General features: G+C 39.7%; 1 protein-coding gene across 2 annotated transcripts; it reads left to right on the forward strand.

The window, feature by feature from the left end:
- Positions 1-309: 309 nt before the first annotated feature.
- ube4a (ubiquitination factor E4A (UFD2 homolog, yeast)) lies at positions 310-18,919 on the forward strand. Of its 2 annotated transcripts, none has more exons than XM_042486516.2 (20): positions 310-445; positions 3,131-3,297; positions 3,472-3,648; positions 6,395-6,507; positions 7,069-7,221; positions 7,383-7,542; positions 7,653-7,855; positions 8,564-8,755; positions 9,399-9,732; positions 9,947-10,073; positions 10,236-10,543; positions 11,472-11,604; positions 11,726-11,916; positions 12,280-12,380; positions 12,905-13,018; positions 13,806-13,980; positions 14,082-14,262; positions 14,473-14,620; positions 14,761-14,918; positions 16,279-18,919. In XM_042486516.2, the coding sequence occupies exons 2-20, from the start codon at positions 3,171-3,173 to the stop codon at positions 16,412-16,414; spliced, it is 3,231 nt and encodes a 1,076-aa protein (XP_042342450.1). In that variant the 5' UTR covers positions 310-445; positions 3,131-3,170; the 3' UTR covers positions 16,415-18,919. The 2 variants fall into 2 exon arrangements, with proteins under 2 accessions (XP_042342450.1, XP_087935050.1); XM_088078924.1 differs by lacking the exon at positions 310-445 and adding an exon at positions 542-794.
- The last annotated feature ends 38 nt before the right edge of the window (positions 18,920-18,957 follow it).

Genomic DNA, 18,957 nt, shown 5'->3' on the forward strand with positions numbered 1-18,957 from the left:
GCGTGAACAGCGGATATATGATGCAATACCCATTAAAAGAAACAATGTCAAGTTTGTATCGCATAAAAATATCAATCATATATTCATTAATAAAGGTAGATGCATCTTTTCTGAGGCTTCTCTTCCTTCTTACATAACTGCCAAACACTATTTCCACAAATATTTACTACGAATCGATTTTAAACGATGGAAATATTAGATTTATCTTTATAAATATTATTTTGAGCTGCATATGCTCACTAGTTTTAATACATTTACACAGAGAGGTTGATTTATTTAACCGTTTTAAATAATGTTTTCATGTTTTGTAAAAGTTACTCAGCAAAGAAGACGCTCCGTCCCGTTTTGATGACGTTTACGATTTCAGTTTACAGAGGAACTACCACTGCTTTCGTAGAGGCATTTTTTTTAAATCAAAAACACACACTTCTTCCCGTCAAAACAGGTACGACAGCCCTATTTATCGTTTGTATACATCGTTTAGACTGATAATACACGAGATCGACACAATAGGTTGTGAAATCAATGCTGAAATAGAGTCGTGGTGACCCCATGACAGCTTAGCTTGTTAGCTAACCAGCTAACTAGCCCCGATGCAGGACGGTCAGTGCTACTAGCTAACCCGAGCTAGTTAGCTAACTAGCGTCAAGTCGCTAAGCTGCTGCTAAATTGCTCCACGGCTGATGTGAAACTTTTGAAATGGCGTAATAGTTGGAAAGCTAGCTCTACAAAGTGACACGAGTGTGACTGTAAGGTGCTGAGCTGATGGGTAACCGTGACAACACGTTAAAGAGGTGAGCCCTGATCAAACACACGACTGACCGATAATGACAGCCAGCTCATATGCTCACTGCCCCGTAAGCAGCTGTCAGCACGACTGTTATTGATCCACATTTCTCTGAATGTCATGACAACAACTTTCTAATGTCGTAGGAGGAAAACAGCGTAGCGTGGAAAAAGTATATTAAGAGTGAAACATCAGGATCAGGCAGCAAAAGAAGGTATCCAGCTCGATGTCTCGTTTAAAGTTATTGTTTATTTCATTTGGACATAACAGCAGCATTAGCAATTTATGTTTATGTACAAGGACCATTTGCCCTGTGTTTAGAGTTTGTATCGACTCGCTGATTTGCAACACCTATCCACAGGAGGCTTTTAAAAAGAAAAGAAAATAAAGAACATTATAGAGGAAAGAAATTACTTTGACAAGCGCGCACATCAAAAACAAAAATCAAATATTTATTGATTTCCTACACTGCACTGTGACTTTTATTTTTGTACTTTTTAATGCCTTGAAACTTTAAATATGAGTAATTGCATTTAAATGTCCTTTTATAATGTGTTTCTTTTGCATTATCTCTTGGTGCTTTTGATTTGTTTTTATGTTGAGCTCTTTGAATCGTCCTCTTGCTGAAATGTGCTATATAATAAATTTGGTTTGCTTAATTAAGAACATAATCTCCAGATTAATCAGTAATGAACATACTAGTTGGTGAAGTGTGGAAGAAAGTAAATCAAGAGTGAAACTCAGGATTGGGCAGCAAAAAGAAGACATTTATATTCAGTCCAGTGTTGAGCTTGTATGGAGAGAGAAGGAGAGGAAAACAAAGAGAGCTGCAACTAATAATTATTTGCAATATAGATTAGTCTAATGATTGTTTTTATAGTAACTGATTGATTGGTTTGGTCTTCAAAAGATGTCCATCAATGTCCTAAAGCCCAAAGTTCTTCAGACAACTTGTTTTGTCCAACTAACAGTAAAAACTCAAAGATATTTCGTTCAGTGTCTCTACAGTCGTCTACAGTATCTCTGTAAAATGGAAAGAAGTCAGACAATCCTGGCACTGGACAAGCTGGAACCAATGATACATTTTTTTACCCATTTTTCTTAGAAAAGAAGTCACAAAAATGATTATGAAAATATTTACTTATTAATCTTTTTGGCCATTAACTAATTGGATAATCAATTAATTGTTTTTAGCAATATAACATCCTTAAGTTTATTGTTATCAGCATCAAGAGATGGAAAAAGTAGAGCATGTCCTATATCATGCAGGAAATGTGAGCTACAGAGACAGGAAATGTCTGCAGAACAGGCTTCATTGGTGTCTATATGTAAAAGCTAAGCTACTAGTGATAGAAGTGGTCGTAGCAGGTATGTCATTGTTGCATACAGTGCTCTGTTTCTGATATACAATTAGCCAAGTCTTGCTGGGTTTAAATACTTAAATACTGGCCCATAGAATAATGAATAGACAGGAGATAAGCGCTCTTGTTGCTGCAGCGGATACTGACACATCATTAGGCTTAACAGAAATGATGTGTTGAATATATTTTGTGGCTAACTTGCTTTTTTAGTAGGAAGGAAGTCATCTCAAGATGAAGATATATGTGGCAATACAGCCAAAGAGGGGCAGAGGCATTTGTCTTTTTTACTAGCCCTATAACGTTATCCTCCACCAACCACAGTTGCTATTTTTATTAGCGCAGCTGCCTGTTCCACCAGCACAGACTGACATCTGGTGGTGTGTGCTGTGCACTACACTGCATCACATCAATATCTCTGTATTAGTAAACAGAAAAAGCAGCGCCTGTATTTTTGATGGTATTGAAAATCATACCTTTTGGATTTCTAAATACCCCAGTATACTGTAATACCTTGATTTAGCTTAACCCCCTGCAGAATTGCGCATGAGACTGGTATAAAAAGTAGACTTGAGTGTGAAAGGCAGAAGATGGCTGTTAAGATTTTTTAGGTCAACTAGGCTGCAGGAACTGGGTGATAGTAAGGGGCATGAAATCCTGAAGGAAGTAATGTGATATTAAGGATGCAGACAGCCTTAAAATCTCAAAGAGAAAGACGCCTTGCCGACGGTTCATCACCTTTTCAATATAACAACTCCACCTACAGAGCAAGGACAATAGCACAGAGACCTAAGACACATTCACACACAGCTGTTAATGATGAGGTGCTGAAGTTGTGCAGCTCAACATTTTGCTGTAAGCGTGCAAAATAGGCTGATTTTATGTATATGTGGAAATACACACTACATTCTCAGTAATTTCCTATTTGGATATGTGAGTCTAGTTCCATTTTCACTTAGTTGTTTTGTCCCGATTGTTTTTGTAGGCTGGGATCTTGGATGGAGTGAGTGTTGAGCCCGAATGAGATGACAGACCAGGGCAACAACAACCAGAACATCTCCTGCAACCCCTTTGCTGCCCTCTTCAGCTCACTGGCTGATGCCAGGCAGTTTGCATCAGGCCAGAGACCAGAACAATCTGCTGAACCACCAGGTGAGTAGAGCTATCAGAGCTACTGCAGTCCTCTGATAAGAAGTATAGTGAGTTCCAATTCAAAATGCACACATTTAAAACAGAATTTTAGTGACATTATAAGGAAATATCAGCACATCAGGCTTAAATCTATCCATGTGGTTTCATAGTTTCTCTCTGTATCTTGTATCACAGTGGAGGACTCAGGAGAGAGCCAGTCAGAGTCAGAAAACTCTGTGTCAGACAGCGTTGATGATAATGACGACTCCGTGGCAGAGATCAGCCGCTCCTTCCGGTCCCGGCAGGAGCTGTGTGAACAGCTCAATGTCAATCACATGATCCAGCGAATATTTCTTATCACTTTGGACAACAGTAAGTGAAAAGAGGAAAAAAAACAGACTTTGATCTATAACATATTTTCCCTTCATGCAGCATCTGTGCGTAGGACTCAAGCCTATTAAACATGTGTAGGACCCATCAATATGTATATATGTATACACCTTTTATGTGGATGTCCAGCTAGTGTTGATGGTAAATGTAGTCCACTGAAACAGTGAACTCCTCAGTGCACACTTTATTGGCTGAGAAAAGATAATCTGCTTACTGAAGAACTACATGCCAGGATGCATTGCACGTAAGCCTCTGACACCCATAGCTATAAGCCTACTAGGCTATAGATATTACCATTTTGGCCAAAACATAATTTAGATGAGGTTTATAAGTTGCATCAATACTTCAGCATATAACAAAATAAAAGCACACAGGCTTCGTAGTCCGAACCAGGTTCAGACTACACTATTATTTTTCAAATTTTCCACAAAGTGCATTAATGTTTTACCCCTCCTGTTTTTTTTACCTTTTGCCATAAAAGCCCAGCTTAAGTAATTCAGAGAATTTTGCTAAGATGCAACTCAATAAAATGGCTTTAGGTGATAAAAATACTCACTCACCTACCCTCTCGGCCCTGCTGGTCTTGGCGGTTTTTTTCCAGTTTATCTTTTGGATGCTGAAGAAGTTCTTCAGCACGCCTCTGTCCAAGTGAGGAATAAAATTTAAATGCAAAGTAACGCACACACAGGCTCTCTTAAGGCTCTCGTTGCAGCAGAATGATTCAGTTTCTGTTGGCATTGAAGGGCAATTTTAGCAAAGACACCGGCAGTCAGTGTTTGCTGTCGGCAGCTCAGGTTCTGTAGGGTCTCTGCAACCGTATCTTCTTATGCAGCATCAGTTTCTCTTCTGCATTTTTACAGCTGTGTCCTCTGGCTCGAATAAATCCAGCTGAATATCTGAGTCAGCCAAAGCACTGTAAAATGTATCCTCGCCTATAACATCCTCTGCACTCATATTTTGGGATGCCTTCCAAAACATAGTTGGTTTGCAATACAAGCAAAGATAACATGAAGTTCTGTTCCCAAGCAACACCTAGTTGCCCCCTGGCTACCCAAAAGCCACCATGTAGTTCTACCTCCCTCCAACTACATCTATGGCACGCCAGATGACGGCACTTAAAGGAGGAAGAACGATTTTGCAGTTGCTGAACTCTGCCGTCTTGGTCAAAATATCATGCACTGAGAAGTGATTGCTTCAATTGAAATGCTGTCATCATATTTGCAAAAATCTAGAGAGAATGAGTAATCTATGCAGATTTGTTGAACAATCTAATTTAACTTAATTTAACTAAGACATGACATCACCTAATCGCAAACTGCATGCTTGCTTCGTCATGGGAACCTATTCTTTCAGTTTGTGATGCAGAACATCTGAGCAAGAATATGGTGTGCTGCGTAGCTCATAGAGCATCACAGATATTATTCAATCAATAAAATTAATTTCACTCCTGCAAAACTAAATTGATTTCCACGTATCCTTCATTTTGGGACAGTGTCAGACCTTAATACAGTTCTTGAGTATGAAGTTTGAATCTGTTGTGTTAAATTTAAAGTTTAAGAGCTGTTGAAACCGCAGTTGTCATGTTTGGAATAAAGTGCACCGAGTGGTAAAATAAATATATTATCTTACAAATTTACACACTAACTCATTTTCTGCCAGCACTTGTCTTAGACTCTCTTGTCTCATACACAGCTACAGTTTTACCATTTGCTGTTAAACTTTGTTTTTATATTCTTCATCGGTGGAAGTAAGAGGCATGTGATCGTTCCATTTTATGTGGTAGTAGAGTCATATGATGTTAAACACCCACAAAGCCTGAGGAAGAAAAACCTGGTTAACAAATCAGGTTTATGGGGGGGCCCGGTAGCTCACCTAGTAGAGCGGCCCATGTACTGAGGCTTTGTCCTCGCCGCAGCGGTCGCAGATTCGATTCCAGCCTGTACTCCTTTGCTGCATGTCACGCCCTCTCTCTCATGCTCCCTTTCACACTGTAAGATGGCCTATCTGAATAAAGGCAAAAAGCCAAAAAATAATCCTAAAAAAACAAACAAAATAAAACCAAAGAAAAAATCTGGTTCATAACCACCATCATGGCACCTGTTACCTCTGACGGGGGTTTATGTTTTGTCTTGCAGGCTGATGCAAAGAAAGTCTGGCTGTCCAGCTTAGTACACCCCTCAGTTAACCACTTAAACCTGCAGTTATTACCTCAATCTGGAAGGAACATTAGGTTGACAGATATACAGACATGATCATGTACCTAAATAGTAGCACAGTCTGTTCTGTTGTCCTTAGTGGAATTGTTGGATTGAGAGTCACTTTTTAAATTTCCAGTAAGTACTGCAACAAATGACTCACCACCCTTAAGACAATGCAAAGACCTTGCAGACACTGAAGTCTCGCTGTGAGTTGGCTCGGTCTCTCCGCCACAGAGACCGCCTGGAGATGAGTCATGATCAGGAAATGGAGGCTAAAAGCCCCCCTGTTTTCACATAGTAATGAATTCCTCTGCTACCTCAGTCTGAAATAAACCACAGAAAATACATGCTGTGCATTCAATCCTGTGTCTTGTTTATTCTAATGTTGGCATTAATGCAGCTGATTTATTGTTCAACTACAAGTAATCCAGCATTCATGCTCGGAGTTGTTTAAGCTTCTTGGGTTGTTACATGATTATGTGATTTGAGCAGACTTTATTTTAAGGACCCTGGCTTTATTCAACCCCTAGGTGACCCCAGTCTGAGGGGAGGTAATGGGATCCCCCCTCGCTGTGTTTACCTGGAGGAGATGGCTGCAGATCTGGATGGACAGGACTGGCTGGACATGGACAACATAGAGCAGGTCAGACGTCAACAAAGTATTTTAATTAGGGCTGTCAAACAAATCACTGTTTTAATTGCAAATAATCACAGAATTTCAATGGTTAATTGCAATGAATCACATTTTAATTACATGTCTTCAATTGAAATAGTTTGTATTAAAAACAGTTTTGAAGTCCATATTGATAAGATAAAGGAATTCTTACTGGATTGTCTTGATTAGGAATCAAATGTCAGCAAAAAACTTGCATGGGATGAGCATCAAATAGGGATGTCTGTAGACTCATAGGTACCCACAGAACCCATTTCATTCAGATATCCTGAGGTCAGAGGTCAAGGGACCGCTGTGAAATGACCATGCCGTTTTTCCATCGCCAACATTTAGCCTAACTTTGGAGTGTTATTTAGCTCAGGAGGAATCCCCTCCTCTACACAGTGCCAAAAACACCATTCATGGATACATTATGTAAGATATGGATACAGAAATCTAAGGGATTGCATTACAAACTAGATGCTTAGAAAATGTATGGGTGAGTAAGCAGATGTACTAAATGTTTTACTTGGTCTGATATGTGTCCTCCAGGCTCTGTTTAACCGCCTGCTGGTACTAGAGCCAGGAAACCACCTCATCTACATGACATCATGCAGTGCTGTTAACCTCTCCGCTGACCGTGATGCTGGAGAGAAGTGTGCCATCCCTTACCTTTTTGCTTGTTACCAGAGAGCCAAAAAAGAGGTGGGTTTTTTTTCCCTGCTAGACTGTATATGTAGCACTTTGATGCACCATTTTCAGAGATTACTGAAGAGATTACTGTTTCTGGACTATAATCGATGATTGGAACTGAAAAATAACCCATACGTTTGCACAATTCTGTGACTTGACTATCTGTTCATCAGGTTAAGAAGGTACCGGAGAAGTTACTGCCGTTTGCTGTTCGCTGTAAGAACCTGACAGTTTCCAACACACGGACGGTTCTGCTCACCCCAGAGATCTACATCAGCCAGAATATCTACGAACAGCTTCTGGACCTTCTCCTGGAAGCTTTCAGTGGAGCACGTAGGTTCACAATGGTTTCTTTTCTCATGTGTTAGTTCTCTTGTTGCCTTTGGTAAAGCTTTGCTTTGAGTCTGCTCCTCTCAGTTTCTTACAAAGTCGTTGTGTTTCAGAACCAGAGGAGGTGGTTGAGTTTGTGGAGGAGGTCATTGCTGGCCTGCTCTCCGACCAGGAGGTGCGCACCTTCGAGGAGGTGATGGTACCAGTGTTTGATATCTTCCAGGGACGTATCAAAGACATGGACCTGTGCCAGCCTCTTCTCTACTCTTACCTGGATGTTCTGCTCTACTTCAGCCACAACAAAGATATTGCCAAGGTAAGGAGACACACAGGGACGTTTTGCAAATGTTTACCTCCACTTACAACGTCTATTAAATTCATTGCCCAAAGGATTGGGTACCATTCTGGTAGAAGTGCCAGTATCTGAGTATTGGTACCCAACTGTTCCTTTTTTGGTAGTTTACTCTTCCTGTGATGGCAAAAATGTAATTTTTGAACAAGCTGGATTCTGTTCCTCTGCTCTTTTCTAATCACATGCATGTGTCTGTGCATGTGGAATAAATATGTAATTTAAAAAATCTAATCATAAACAGCATACCAGGGTATTTCTAAAATAAAAAAAAATAAAGAAATCACAAAGATGGAAACTATCGGTGCTGCAGTGGTAGTTTCAGCTCGATAGGAAGCTGACGGAGCTCTGTGGCCTGCTGCCCAGTTTTGGGGCATTTTACGGCACCTCTGCCTCCTTTCTGAACCCAATTTTCTCACCCAGGTGCATTAGAAAATTTGGCACTGGTACTGAAGGGTGATTCTTTAAAGTACTACGTTTTGTACCCGACCCTAGTGCCCGCTGCTAATCAAATAATATACGGTAATAAACAGTAATTACATAATCATAATGACATATACACTGATGGCATAATATTTCAAAGTGCTTACCAAACCCTTTAGTGTTTGTTATTTTAGTGCCCCCAGCTTTACAAAACGACACAGTTGTTCTTTTCTGTTGTTGTTGTTGTCTCAGGTACTGGTGGAACACATTCAGCCCAAAGACCCAGCTAATGGTTTGCAGTACCAGAAGACCCTGCTGGGAACAGTGCTCAGTATCTCCTGCTTGTTGAAAACCCCAGGTGTGGTGGAGGGACATGGCTACTTCCTGAATCCCTCCCGCTCCAGCGCCCAGGAGACCAAGGTCCAGGAGGCCAACGTCCACCAGGTAAAGAGATTTTCTGTAATTCGATGTTGCTGTTTTGTTTTTATTTTTTAATTTTTTAGAAATCAAAGGTCCAGTGTGTAGGGTTTAGGGGGATATATGGCAAAAATGGAATATAAGTGTTCCCTGATCACGATCAAGAATCGTTGTGTTTTCGTTACATTAGAATGAGCATTTTATAAGGAGCAGGTTCTCATACATGGAAATGCCATGTTGCACTGCCATGTTTCTGCAGTAGCCCAGAGTCGACAAGCCGAACACTGGCTCTAGATAGGCCCATTCACGTTTTTTACATTGTCACGTCAGCAACTGTACTAGTATTTCTATCAGCAGTGATGGAAAAACTAATTTTTTAAAGTGAAACTGCTTTATTCAGTGTTTTTACTGTTTTAAATCACCTGGTCCATTTGTTTTGGAGAGGGAGAGACCTCTGGGGATAATTCGTCTGCTGGGAAAAACCTCCTGAACAAAGAAACCTGAAGGAATTCCAACCATGAGAAGTTTCAGCTGGTTGCAATCTGTAATCCTCACCTTTAGATACCAATAAATCCCCCTTAATCTTACAAACTGGCTCTTTAAACCATGTAGTGACTTTCAAACTACAGATGTCTCTGTGCTAATGATATTTACTCCCCTTGTGTTGCAGTGCATGGGTCACTTTCATGACAAGCTTTACCAAATCTTGAAAAACTTGCTGCAACGATCTGGTGAGATGCGCCACTTGCTGCTCTCGTGGTTGGGCAACTGTCTGCAGGCTAACGCTGGTCGGGCCAAGATATGGGCCAATCAGATGCCAGAGATCTTCTTCCAGATGTATGCATCAGATGCGTTCTTCTTAAACTTGGGTGCAGCACTGCTGAAGCTGTGCCAGCCCTTCTGCAGGCCACGGTCACCCAAACTGCTAACCTTTAACCCCACCTACTGCGCCCTCAAAGAGCTGAGCGAAGAAGAGAGGCGCAATCGCAATGTGCATGCAACAGGTTAATAATATATGTGAATATGAGCATCTATAACTCCTCTCTTTGACCATTTTTAATACAGCATTTCATTATCTTTCAGTATTGATATTAATGCAGCAGCCCTGGTGTTTGTTTAAGTTTTGTATGTCAGTTTGTAGCAGTTTTTAAATAGCAGGATTTTCTAAGAGTGTGCTTGACTTTTAATGACTCAGTGATCCGTGATGTTTTATTCTAGGTCTCGACAAGGAAACCTGTCTGATCCCTGTGCCCCCTCAGCAGCCCGTGGAGTCTGCACAGTCCTACAGCCTGCTGACTGAAAACCTCATCCTCACGCAGCTCACCCTGCATCTCGGCTTTCACAGGTATATACAGTCATCAACACAACATACATAAAAAGGGAGAATCTGTATCACTGAAATGCACTGCATGCTCCTTATGTTTGCACCATATGTCAGCATTAACCCTTATTGTCTTGTTCTGTTTGTGCCCATGCACCTGTGCGCATGCATAACATGCATGTGCAGACTCCATGAGCAGATGGTGAAGATGAACCAGTCTCTCCACCGGCTCCAGGTGACGTGTCAGGAGGCCCAGCGAACAGGCAACCCGATGACGGAGCAGCTCCTGGAGCAGTTTGAGCGCCTGATGATTGTTTACCTGTCAACCAAAGCTGCCACCACGCAGCCTGCCATGCTGCAATGCTGCCTTAACCTCCAAGCCTCCACCGCTGCTCTGCTGGTGCAGCTTAGTATGGGGAACCAGGGGCCTGAACATGTAGCACTCAGTTTCCCCTTGCCCTCCCTACAGAATACTATGCTCTGCTACGTACCAGGTAGGTCAGATCTTCCACTACAAATACAGTGAAACAGAAAGGCCAACTTTAGCTTTGATTGTTAATTGTTGTTCAGGGGTGTGTAAACTGTAATTCCTCTTAACTTTCTTAGGCTTGAATTGGGTCAGGTTTATTCAATTTTCATCATCATTTTACCTCCCGCATTGGAGCAAGTAGAACAGTGTTTTATGCCACATAATTGATAGAAACGTAATTTGAATGTAACAGCGTTTCCCCCTCTGATGATGTGACACCTTGGCAGTATGTAGTTAATGATATTTTAGACCATTTTATTATTAAAATTCACTTTTTATTAATGAGTTTATAAAATGTTAAAATGTTGCTGGGCTCAAGCTCAGGTCAAGTGAAAAATGTCAGTTTAAATACCATTTGAGCTGATATTTAAATCACTAACTTTGGGTTTTATATTTAGCCAATTGGGCCACAGCGGTATACAGGTTCAAGGTACCATTAACATACAGTGTACATTAACCAAACTACAGTATTAAAAACAAAAACAAAAAACAGCCCACAGCTGGAGGGAAAATCTTACCTTTATTTTTGCTATTTTCAGTATTTTCACATACTTTCATTTTTAAAGAAATAGTTTAGGTTTCAATTATAGTAAGTAACATTTGTTTAATCAAAAAAAACCCAAACCCTTCTGGTGTCATTTATTTGGGTCATTGTAACTGATTTAAATAGTAATTCTGTCATACCGTAATAAACTGCGATATTTTCTGAGACGGTTATCGTATCATGAAATTCTCATACTGTTGCTACCCTATTATCCAATACTATGAAATGTTTTAAATGACTGCAGCTGTGCATGCAAGGAAGTGGTTAAATGCCTGTAGTAAGATTATTCATTCATGCTGAACATTCCTTCATATGATAGTCATTACTTAAGTGTGCCTTTTTTTGTCAGAGTTCTTTGCAGAGAACTTGGGGGATTTTTTCATCTTCCTGCGTCGATTTGCAGACGACGTTTTGGAGACCTCTGCAGAAAGTCTGGAACAGATCCTTAACTTCATCACTGTCTTCATGGGTAACGTAGAGAGGTATGTGACTTGATCAATCATGTCAGAGATCGTGGTCTGTTGAAAGGAAGAACTGTGAGGCACTTGGACACTTGGTCTTGGATTTTTTGATTTATTCCCTCCTGTCCTTTGTGTACAACAGAATGAAGAACCCTCATTTAAGAGCAAAGCTTGCAGAGGTCTTAGAGGCGGTGATGCCCCACATGGAGCCGGTGGCTCCTGGTGCTGCTCAGCCAATCGTGTACCAGCGAGAGAGAGTCTTCTGTTCCTATAGACACGCGCCTCAGCTGGCCGAGGCCCTCATCACTGTGTTTGTAGACATTGAATTCACAGGTATTGTATTCCTCATAAGTTTTGACTTGCTACTGGTGGTTGTAAATGGAAGCAGCATTGAGCTGTGTTGGAAAAAGCCACATTTCCATCCATGGATTGCTTAACAGGTGCCGTCCCAAGTATGTACACATAAAAAAGGGTACAACAAACATGTTTAAAGGTTGCATTTACAATATAAATGTAAAAGTTGACTCTTGGGTTCATTGGGGTTTTTTTTCTAGTCCGGTGAAGAGGTTGTATTGTGTGTGCGCAGCTGTGTGTGTTCAAGACAATCACCAAGATAAGGAGAGAAGGTGGATAAAGTGAAAACAAATAGAAGGTAGCAGTGTTTGATTTTATTTAGTTTTCCTCTCTTTTTTCCAGGTGATCCTCATCAGTTCGAACAGAAATTCAACTACAGAAGACCCATGTATCCTATCCTTAAGTACATTTGGGGCAAAGATAACTACAGAGAGAGTATCAAGGTAATGAGAAACCGGTTTAATTCTGTTTTCTGTGTTTGGCGTTTTCTCCTTGTGGATGTATCTGATAATTCTCAAATCCTAATCCTATCTCAATCATGTTGTTTGCTCTCCCAATAGCTAGAAAGGTAAAATTACTGTTTTTGTCAAAGAAGTGTGGTTGTTTTGAAGAGAGCATAGATAACTGCTTCAGTTCACCATCAGACATTGCTATTTGACCGAAAGGTAAAGCAGTGAAAATATTCTAAATTAAGCACACACTTAAACCTATAATGATTTTAGGTGGGCCTTTTTTGGTCGCCAAAATAAGTTTAGCTGCTGCCCCCATCCACAGCAGTATAATTGCATAGCTTCTGTGTCGGTATTTCTGCCTGCTTCCCCAAACTGACTAACTAACAGTGTGCTGACTGCCATCTGCTGTAGGTAATACGCTGACCAAGTACCTCACATAAGCCCACTTAAAAAAATCCATTTAAGCAGATTGATCCCAGTGTGCTCTTTATTTAGTTTGTCATCTCTTGTTTCAGCATTTGGCGCACTATGCATCTGAGAACCTGGAGGCCATGAACCCCCCTCTGTTCCTCAGGTTCCTCAACTTACTGATGAACGATGCCATCTTCCTACTGGATGAGGCCATTCAGGTAGGATCATTCATACATGTAAAACTTTACACCAACTTTTAGCAAATAAACTTATTAAAGGCTGCACCTAATGATTGTTTTATCGATTAACCTATCGATTATTTTTTCAATTAATCAGTTAATCTATTGAGTATTTTTTCTATTAATTGATTAATGTATCGAATTTTTTTTATTGATCTATTATTTTTTATTACTTGAATAATATAACAATGAATTTATCAAAAACAACATTTTAAAAGTTGTCATATACTGCAGGGCATTACTCCCCAACAAAAAATAGCCCAGTCTTAACTGGTAATCTGTGTTTTACAGTCTGATATAAAGTCTCTCCAAAATAAAATTAATGCAAGAGCTTGTTCCACTCAAGTAAAAGGGATGTAGAGCAATCTACATTTAGCAATCCAACAGCAAAATAAATAAAATAATGTTCAATTCAAGTCACTTAACAAAACAGTTTATCTTTCTTTTTTATAGAAACATATTTATTTATTTTCTTCTCACAAACATTCAAATGACCTTCATCATCTGCAAAAAAAAAAGAATATCTGAGTCCCTAAATCGAAAACAGACTACCTGCTCAATAAATGAATAACCAAATATTTGGGTCCAGCCCTAGAAATGTGGCTCAGATTTTGTCAAATATAAACTTGCTTGCCAAATTTTGATTTAAATTCTCAAGACCAATGAGATGTTTTTTATTTTAGCTGTTGTTTTTATTTTAATCTGAGTCAGACTGTCTGACTATTTCATTAGTTCAACAAAAAGTAAATATCTCCTTGTGTTGTAGTACCTGAGTAAAATCAAGGTCCTGCAGCTAGAGCGGGATCGAGGGGAGTGGGAGGGCCTGGCCCCTGATGCCCGAAGAGAGAAGGAGTCGAGCCTGCAGATGTTTGGACAGCTGGGACGCTTCCACAACATCATGTCTAATGAGACCATCGGCACACTGGCCTTCCTCACATCAGGTCAGGCAGAACAGATCAGATTTTTCATATTGATTCAGCCATTTAATGTTGGTCTTCATCGATCCTGTGTGTTTTTCTTTTATCATTTTCCTCATTTGCAGAGATAAAGGGGATCTTTGTGCACCCCTTCCTGGCTGAGAGGATCATCTCCATGCTGAATTACTTTCTGCAGCACTTAGTTGGTCCTAAGATGGGTGCCCTTAAAGTCAAGGACTTCAGTGAATTTGACTTCAAGCCCCAGCAGCTTGTTTCTGACATCTGCACCATCTACCTGAATCTGGGGTATGTTTGGGACACTATTCTTGGTAAAACTGTTAACAATACAAAAAATTACCTGCATAAAATACATGTAGCAGTCTTTTTTTGATTTATTTTTTTAATCTCAATCTTTCATTGGGTCCATATCCTCTGGATAAGGAAACTGTGGCATATTGCTGATCACTATAGTTGTTTCCAATTTTTTTAAAAAAGTTTTTTGTGTGTCTTTGGCAGTGATGAAGAGAATTTCTGTGCTACAGTCCCAAAGGATGGACGATCGTACTCTCCTACACTCTTTTCCCAAACAGTTAGGGTACTGAAGAAGATAAACAAGCCTGGGGACATGATTGTGGCTTTTGGACTCCTTGCTGATAAAATAAAGGTATCATTTGACTCTAAAACTATTTGCCAGATTAAACTAGAATGTACTATATAAGTCTTTGTTTTATGATTCTGTGTAGTTTTCATTGTAGCGAATACAGGTGGAAACACTCAAAAAGTTTCATTGTGGCTTTGTCTTAGTCCCATGCAGACAGACAGCAGCAGGAGGAGGAGACGTATGCAGACGCACCAGATGAGTTCTTGGATCCCATCATGTCCACCCTGATGCTCGATCCCGTTCTTCTTCCTTCCTCCAATGTCACAGTTGACCGCTCCACTATAGCAAGGCATCTCCTCAGGTTAGTTACTTCCTACGAAGCACCAAACTTCTCTTGAGATGATTTTGATCATTACAGTGTTTCTTTCCCATAGGCAAAGAAATTGTGATATTGGTGTCTTAGTTGTCATTTGATTTGTGATCTGATTAGGGCTGTTGTGATAATCACAATATTGACAAAGCAGCCGCAGGGGATGGCAAGCACCTGCCGAACCACTAAGTTCCCTTTTTTTCACAAAGGGAGTGCTGCATATTGATGCTATGCTACAAACACCAGCTGCTTGATGAGTTGCTGAGCGTCTATTTTAGCGCACCTCATTTGCGTTTTTTTTGTTTTACTGTTCGCACAGAGTTTAAAAATATTCAATGTAAGGTAATATGCTGCAGCTGCTCATCACGGTCCCTTTTTACCAATCCGTCCAATCACAGTGGAGAAAGAGCAGGACAAATACCACAAAGTTTAACCATCTTATCACTTAACAACAACAACTATTGAAGAGAAATTAACACTGAACTCACATAGACTGGAGAGTCCGTCCTCTTTCCCTACGTGCTTCTGTCTTTCCTTCATCCAGAGCAAGTACTCTCCCTTGTGCCAACAGTTTTACAGTGTATTCACAGCCATTGGAGACCTGGAAAAGTCATGGAATTAGTAAAAATGTTTGAAAGTTTTGAAAAGGTCATGGAATTTTGCTATGTGTAATGAAATTGTTAAAGCAATCTTCCATGGATGACCTTCAACGTAATGTAACATAACAGCAAATTTGTTTTCTGAAGCTGTTGACGTAACTTAGCTCTAATATGCGTCGATGTGTGACAACGTTTTGTTTACCATCATGTACGTGTCTTCATGTTATTCCCGCATTCTGTCTCTCCCTCCATATATGCCAGCTGGCTGAAATTATGTTTGAATAGAGTTTAGGTCTGATATGCTTGAAAAACGCTGGGCAAGTGGGGCTTTTTTTTTATTATGGGTCCCTAAAAAGTAATGAAAAAGTTTAAAAATTTTGTCAGAGAAAATGTGTTGGAACCCTGGTTTTACTTCCATATATATTGTGTATCATAGCATCTCAGCTGACAGAAGGCTGCGCTCCTCATTGACCTTCTGGGTTCTGAATTGAAATATTTCATTTGTTTTTAAACTACGCCATCTTTGTCACTTAAAAAGCAATATACCCACCAATAAGTAATTTGCAGAAACAACAAAAAATGGCTGTAATATGTCGTGTTGCACTATTGAGCCACCCTTAATCACCGCAAGGGAAACTTCTTCACAGCGACAGCCCCAGTTAATCACCATTAATGTAAAGAAATGTATACTCAATAACTCAGTGTGTGGAAGTTTCATAATTAACCATTAACTAATGATGTCCTCCTCGCAGTGACCAGACAGACCCTTTCAACCGCAGTCCTCTAACCATGGACCAGATCAGGCCAAACGAGGAGCTCAAGCAGCAGATCTTACAGTGGCTGGATAAGCATAAGCAGGAGAGGCTGCAGCTGGGTCCCAGTGGCTAGCCAGGATCCCTCGCTGTGATAAACAATGAGTGCATCCCTGTTTTCTTCCCCGGCTCACATCTCGCGTGCTCCTCTGCTTCTCGGCTAATCCATGGTGTGCTGCCTCTGGATTTCCTCTGACTCCTCCGGTCAGGCTAACATTGCATTAAACTTTACATGCAGCCTTCATGCTCAGTGGATTCTCTCTGTGACAGCAGTCCAGGAAAACTGTAGCCCGCCGGCTGGTGACAACTTCAAAATCCATACCGATCCACGCAGTAGCTGCTCGACTCCCATGATGCCCTATGGCAACAGAAGTAGGGTTCCTCTCTCCCTGAATACTGTGTATTAATTAGTAACTATTACAATCAGAACTGTGGCCAGAAGTATCAGTCTCAACAGGACTTGTTGATTGTACTGTATGAACTTCTGACTGACCAGCTGGCCCTAACCAGATTTTATACTGCAAGGTAAGTATTTTTGGGAAGTCTTAAGGCAGAACATGAGTGGAATTGTTTCTGATTTGACTTTAATTTCACTTTTATGAAGAATGCATAATGCACTGCCCTTTAAAGTTCTTGAACACCCTACATTTTAGCACTTTTGGTTAAATCTCAAGCAGCATTGTAAATAAAGTTAGCAATTAAAGGCAAGGCACAGGTCAAACTGAATTTAATTGTGTGTGTGTGACTTTTATTTTAGTGAAAATAATCTAGGAGATGTTCAAAGTCTTGTTCACTGTAATAAGACACCTTAAGCACAAAACTATTATGTGTACACTTTTTCTGTATTTTAACACATATAGATAAGTGTCTTCACATTTTCAAGGGCACTTGACTTTAGTCAAGTACTAATTAAGGACTTTGTTAAGATTTGAGAGCTTGCTAACAAAGGCTGCTGGATATGAAGATTTAAACTGTTCCGATTACTATTCAATAATAACATTCATTTGCACCACATTTTAGGGTGAAGTACATGCAAAACATAAAATGAAGTCTCCCTAAAAATGCCAGAACGCAAATGATTGTTTAGCATGGCAGTAAATGGGCATCTAGAAAAGTGTCCTGTCCTGGGGGAAAACATTTTTGCTTGCAGTTAAAAATGGTCTCAGATGTGGAAAGTTCGTGTGTTTGAGGAGTCATGATAGAATTACAGAGTCATTCTCTTCATGCCGAGTAAACAAAGCTTTGTGTAAATCTGTGAAGTGCCCCATCGTGACACTCAGCAGTGATCGTGGGCACAAATTGACTGCTCAGGACACAGACAGGCAAGAAAATACTGTCAAGACAAAGGTTTGATCTCAAGTTCCATTTGTTCAAACTAGAAAAACATAATGGCTCTTCTTGAAATGTTATATTTTTCCAAAACTATCCACCAAAGTCAGACTGACTAAAAGAAAATGTGAAAAATGAGCAGTAACCATGCTTCATCGTATTTCAACTGTGCTTAGTTTTAAAAATTTCTAGAGAGATTTCAAGTGTAAACATTTTCTGATTTGCCTCGTGCAGTTTTGACTGAGCTGAATGGGTTCTCAGGTAGATGTTCCTAAAATAATCTCGAGGTCAAACATGAGCATACAAAATGTATTCTGTAATCTTATTACATCTGCCAAAGGTCATGGTTTTGGTAACGTTTCTGCATTGGTCTGCAGAATTATGGAAGAACTACTGACTCAATTTTGATGAAACTTGGCGAAATGTTGTAGCATGGGCCACGAAAGAATCCATTTTACTTTGGAACGGATTTGAATTATAGGGCAGATATTCAAATCATTTTTTACTTTCTTTAACGTTGCGTTACAGGGCATTTGGCTTTGGTGGAGGTCTGTGCTCTCAGAGTGCCCTTCTTGTTTCCAATAACATTCAATATTCCAATATTTTCTAAATTTCCTGATTACAACCACTTATTTTGTTTTAAGGTTTTAACAAAACCATATTTGTCATGATCAAATCATAAACAAATGCAGAATATAGGGTGTTCAATGATCTTTGACTGATAGTGTGTATAATAATCACTGTCATCCTTTGAATTAACATTCACCAGATTTATCTGATGTATCCTAATCTAGCATTTGAACAGATTGTTTTTTGTTGTGTGCAAGCATAGTGTATTAATACATGATGAATAGAATCGGTGCCTAAAACCAAGAGCCTTGCAGTAAATGTCAGCGAGGATGTGACTTTGTTTCATAATCTTAAGAGACATAATTATGAGTTTGCTTCTTTAGGGCATACGGGGAGCTGTGGGTAAAACATAAAAGAAAGAAGATCAGAAAAGATGTTTTTGAGGAGCTTTTTGAATTAAAAGGTTTTTAATTCAAAATCAAGTGTTGTATAAAATGGCCAAATGTGAGAGAAAGATAATGTATTTGTTGGCATGCCCTCATACAGTATGTTGAATATCTACCACCTGAATGATTACATGGGTTAAATTAGAATGCAATATTTTTGTTTTAATCGTGATTATGAAATGTTTATTTTGGATGTACAGTATGATTAAAAAAATAAAACTAATGTGCGTTAATAACACATTGTTATGTTCTCTTTCAGAAACCTGACAGTGAG

The sequence above is a fragment of the Plectropomus leopardus genome, chromosome 6 (genome assembly GCF_026936395.1).
Source record: "Plectropomus leopardus strain MGB_pleo_1.0 chromosome 6, ASM2693639v1, whole genome shotgun sequence".
Lineage (NCBI taxonomy): Eukaryota > Metazoa > Chordata > Actinopteri > Perciformes > Serranidae > Plectropomus > Plectropomus leopardus.

Bases quoted from the DNA above. Each gene is read 5' to 3' on its own strand.
- ube4a (XM_042486516.2), top strand. From the start codon at position 3,171: ATGACAGACCAGGGCAACAACAACCAGAACATCTCCTGCAACCCCTTT. The intron at 3,298-3,471 runs GTGAGTAGAGCT...CTTGTATCACAG, and splicing joins ACAATCTGCTGAACCACCAG to TGGAGGACTCAGGAGAGAGC. The intron at 12,381-12,904 runs GTAATGAGAAAC...CTCTTGTTTCAG, and splicing joins ACTACAGAGAGAGTATCAAG to CATTTGGCGCACTATGCATC.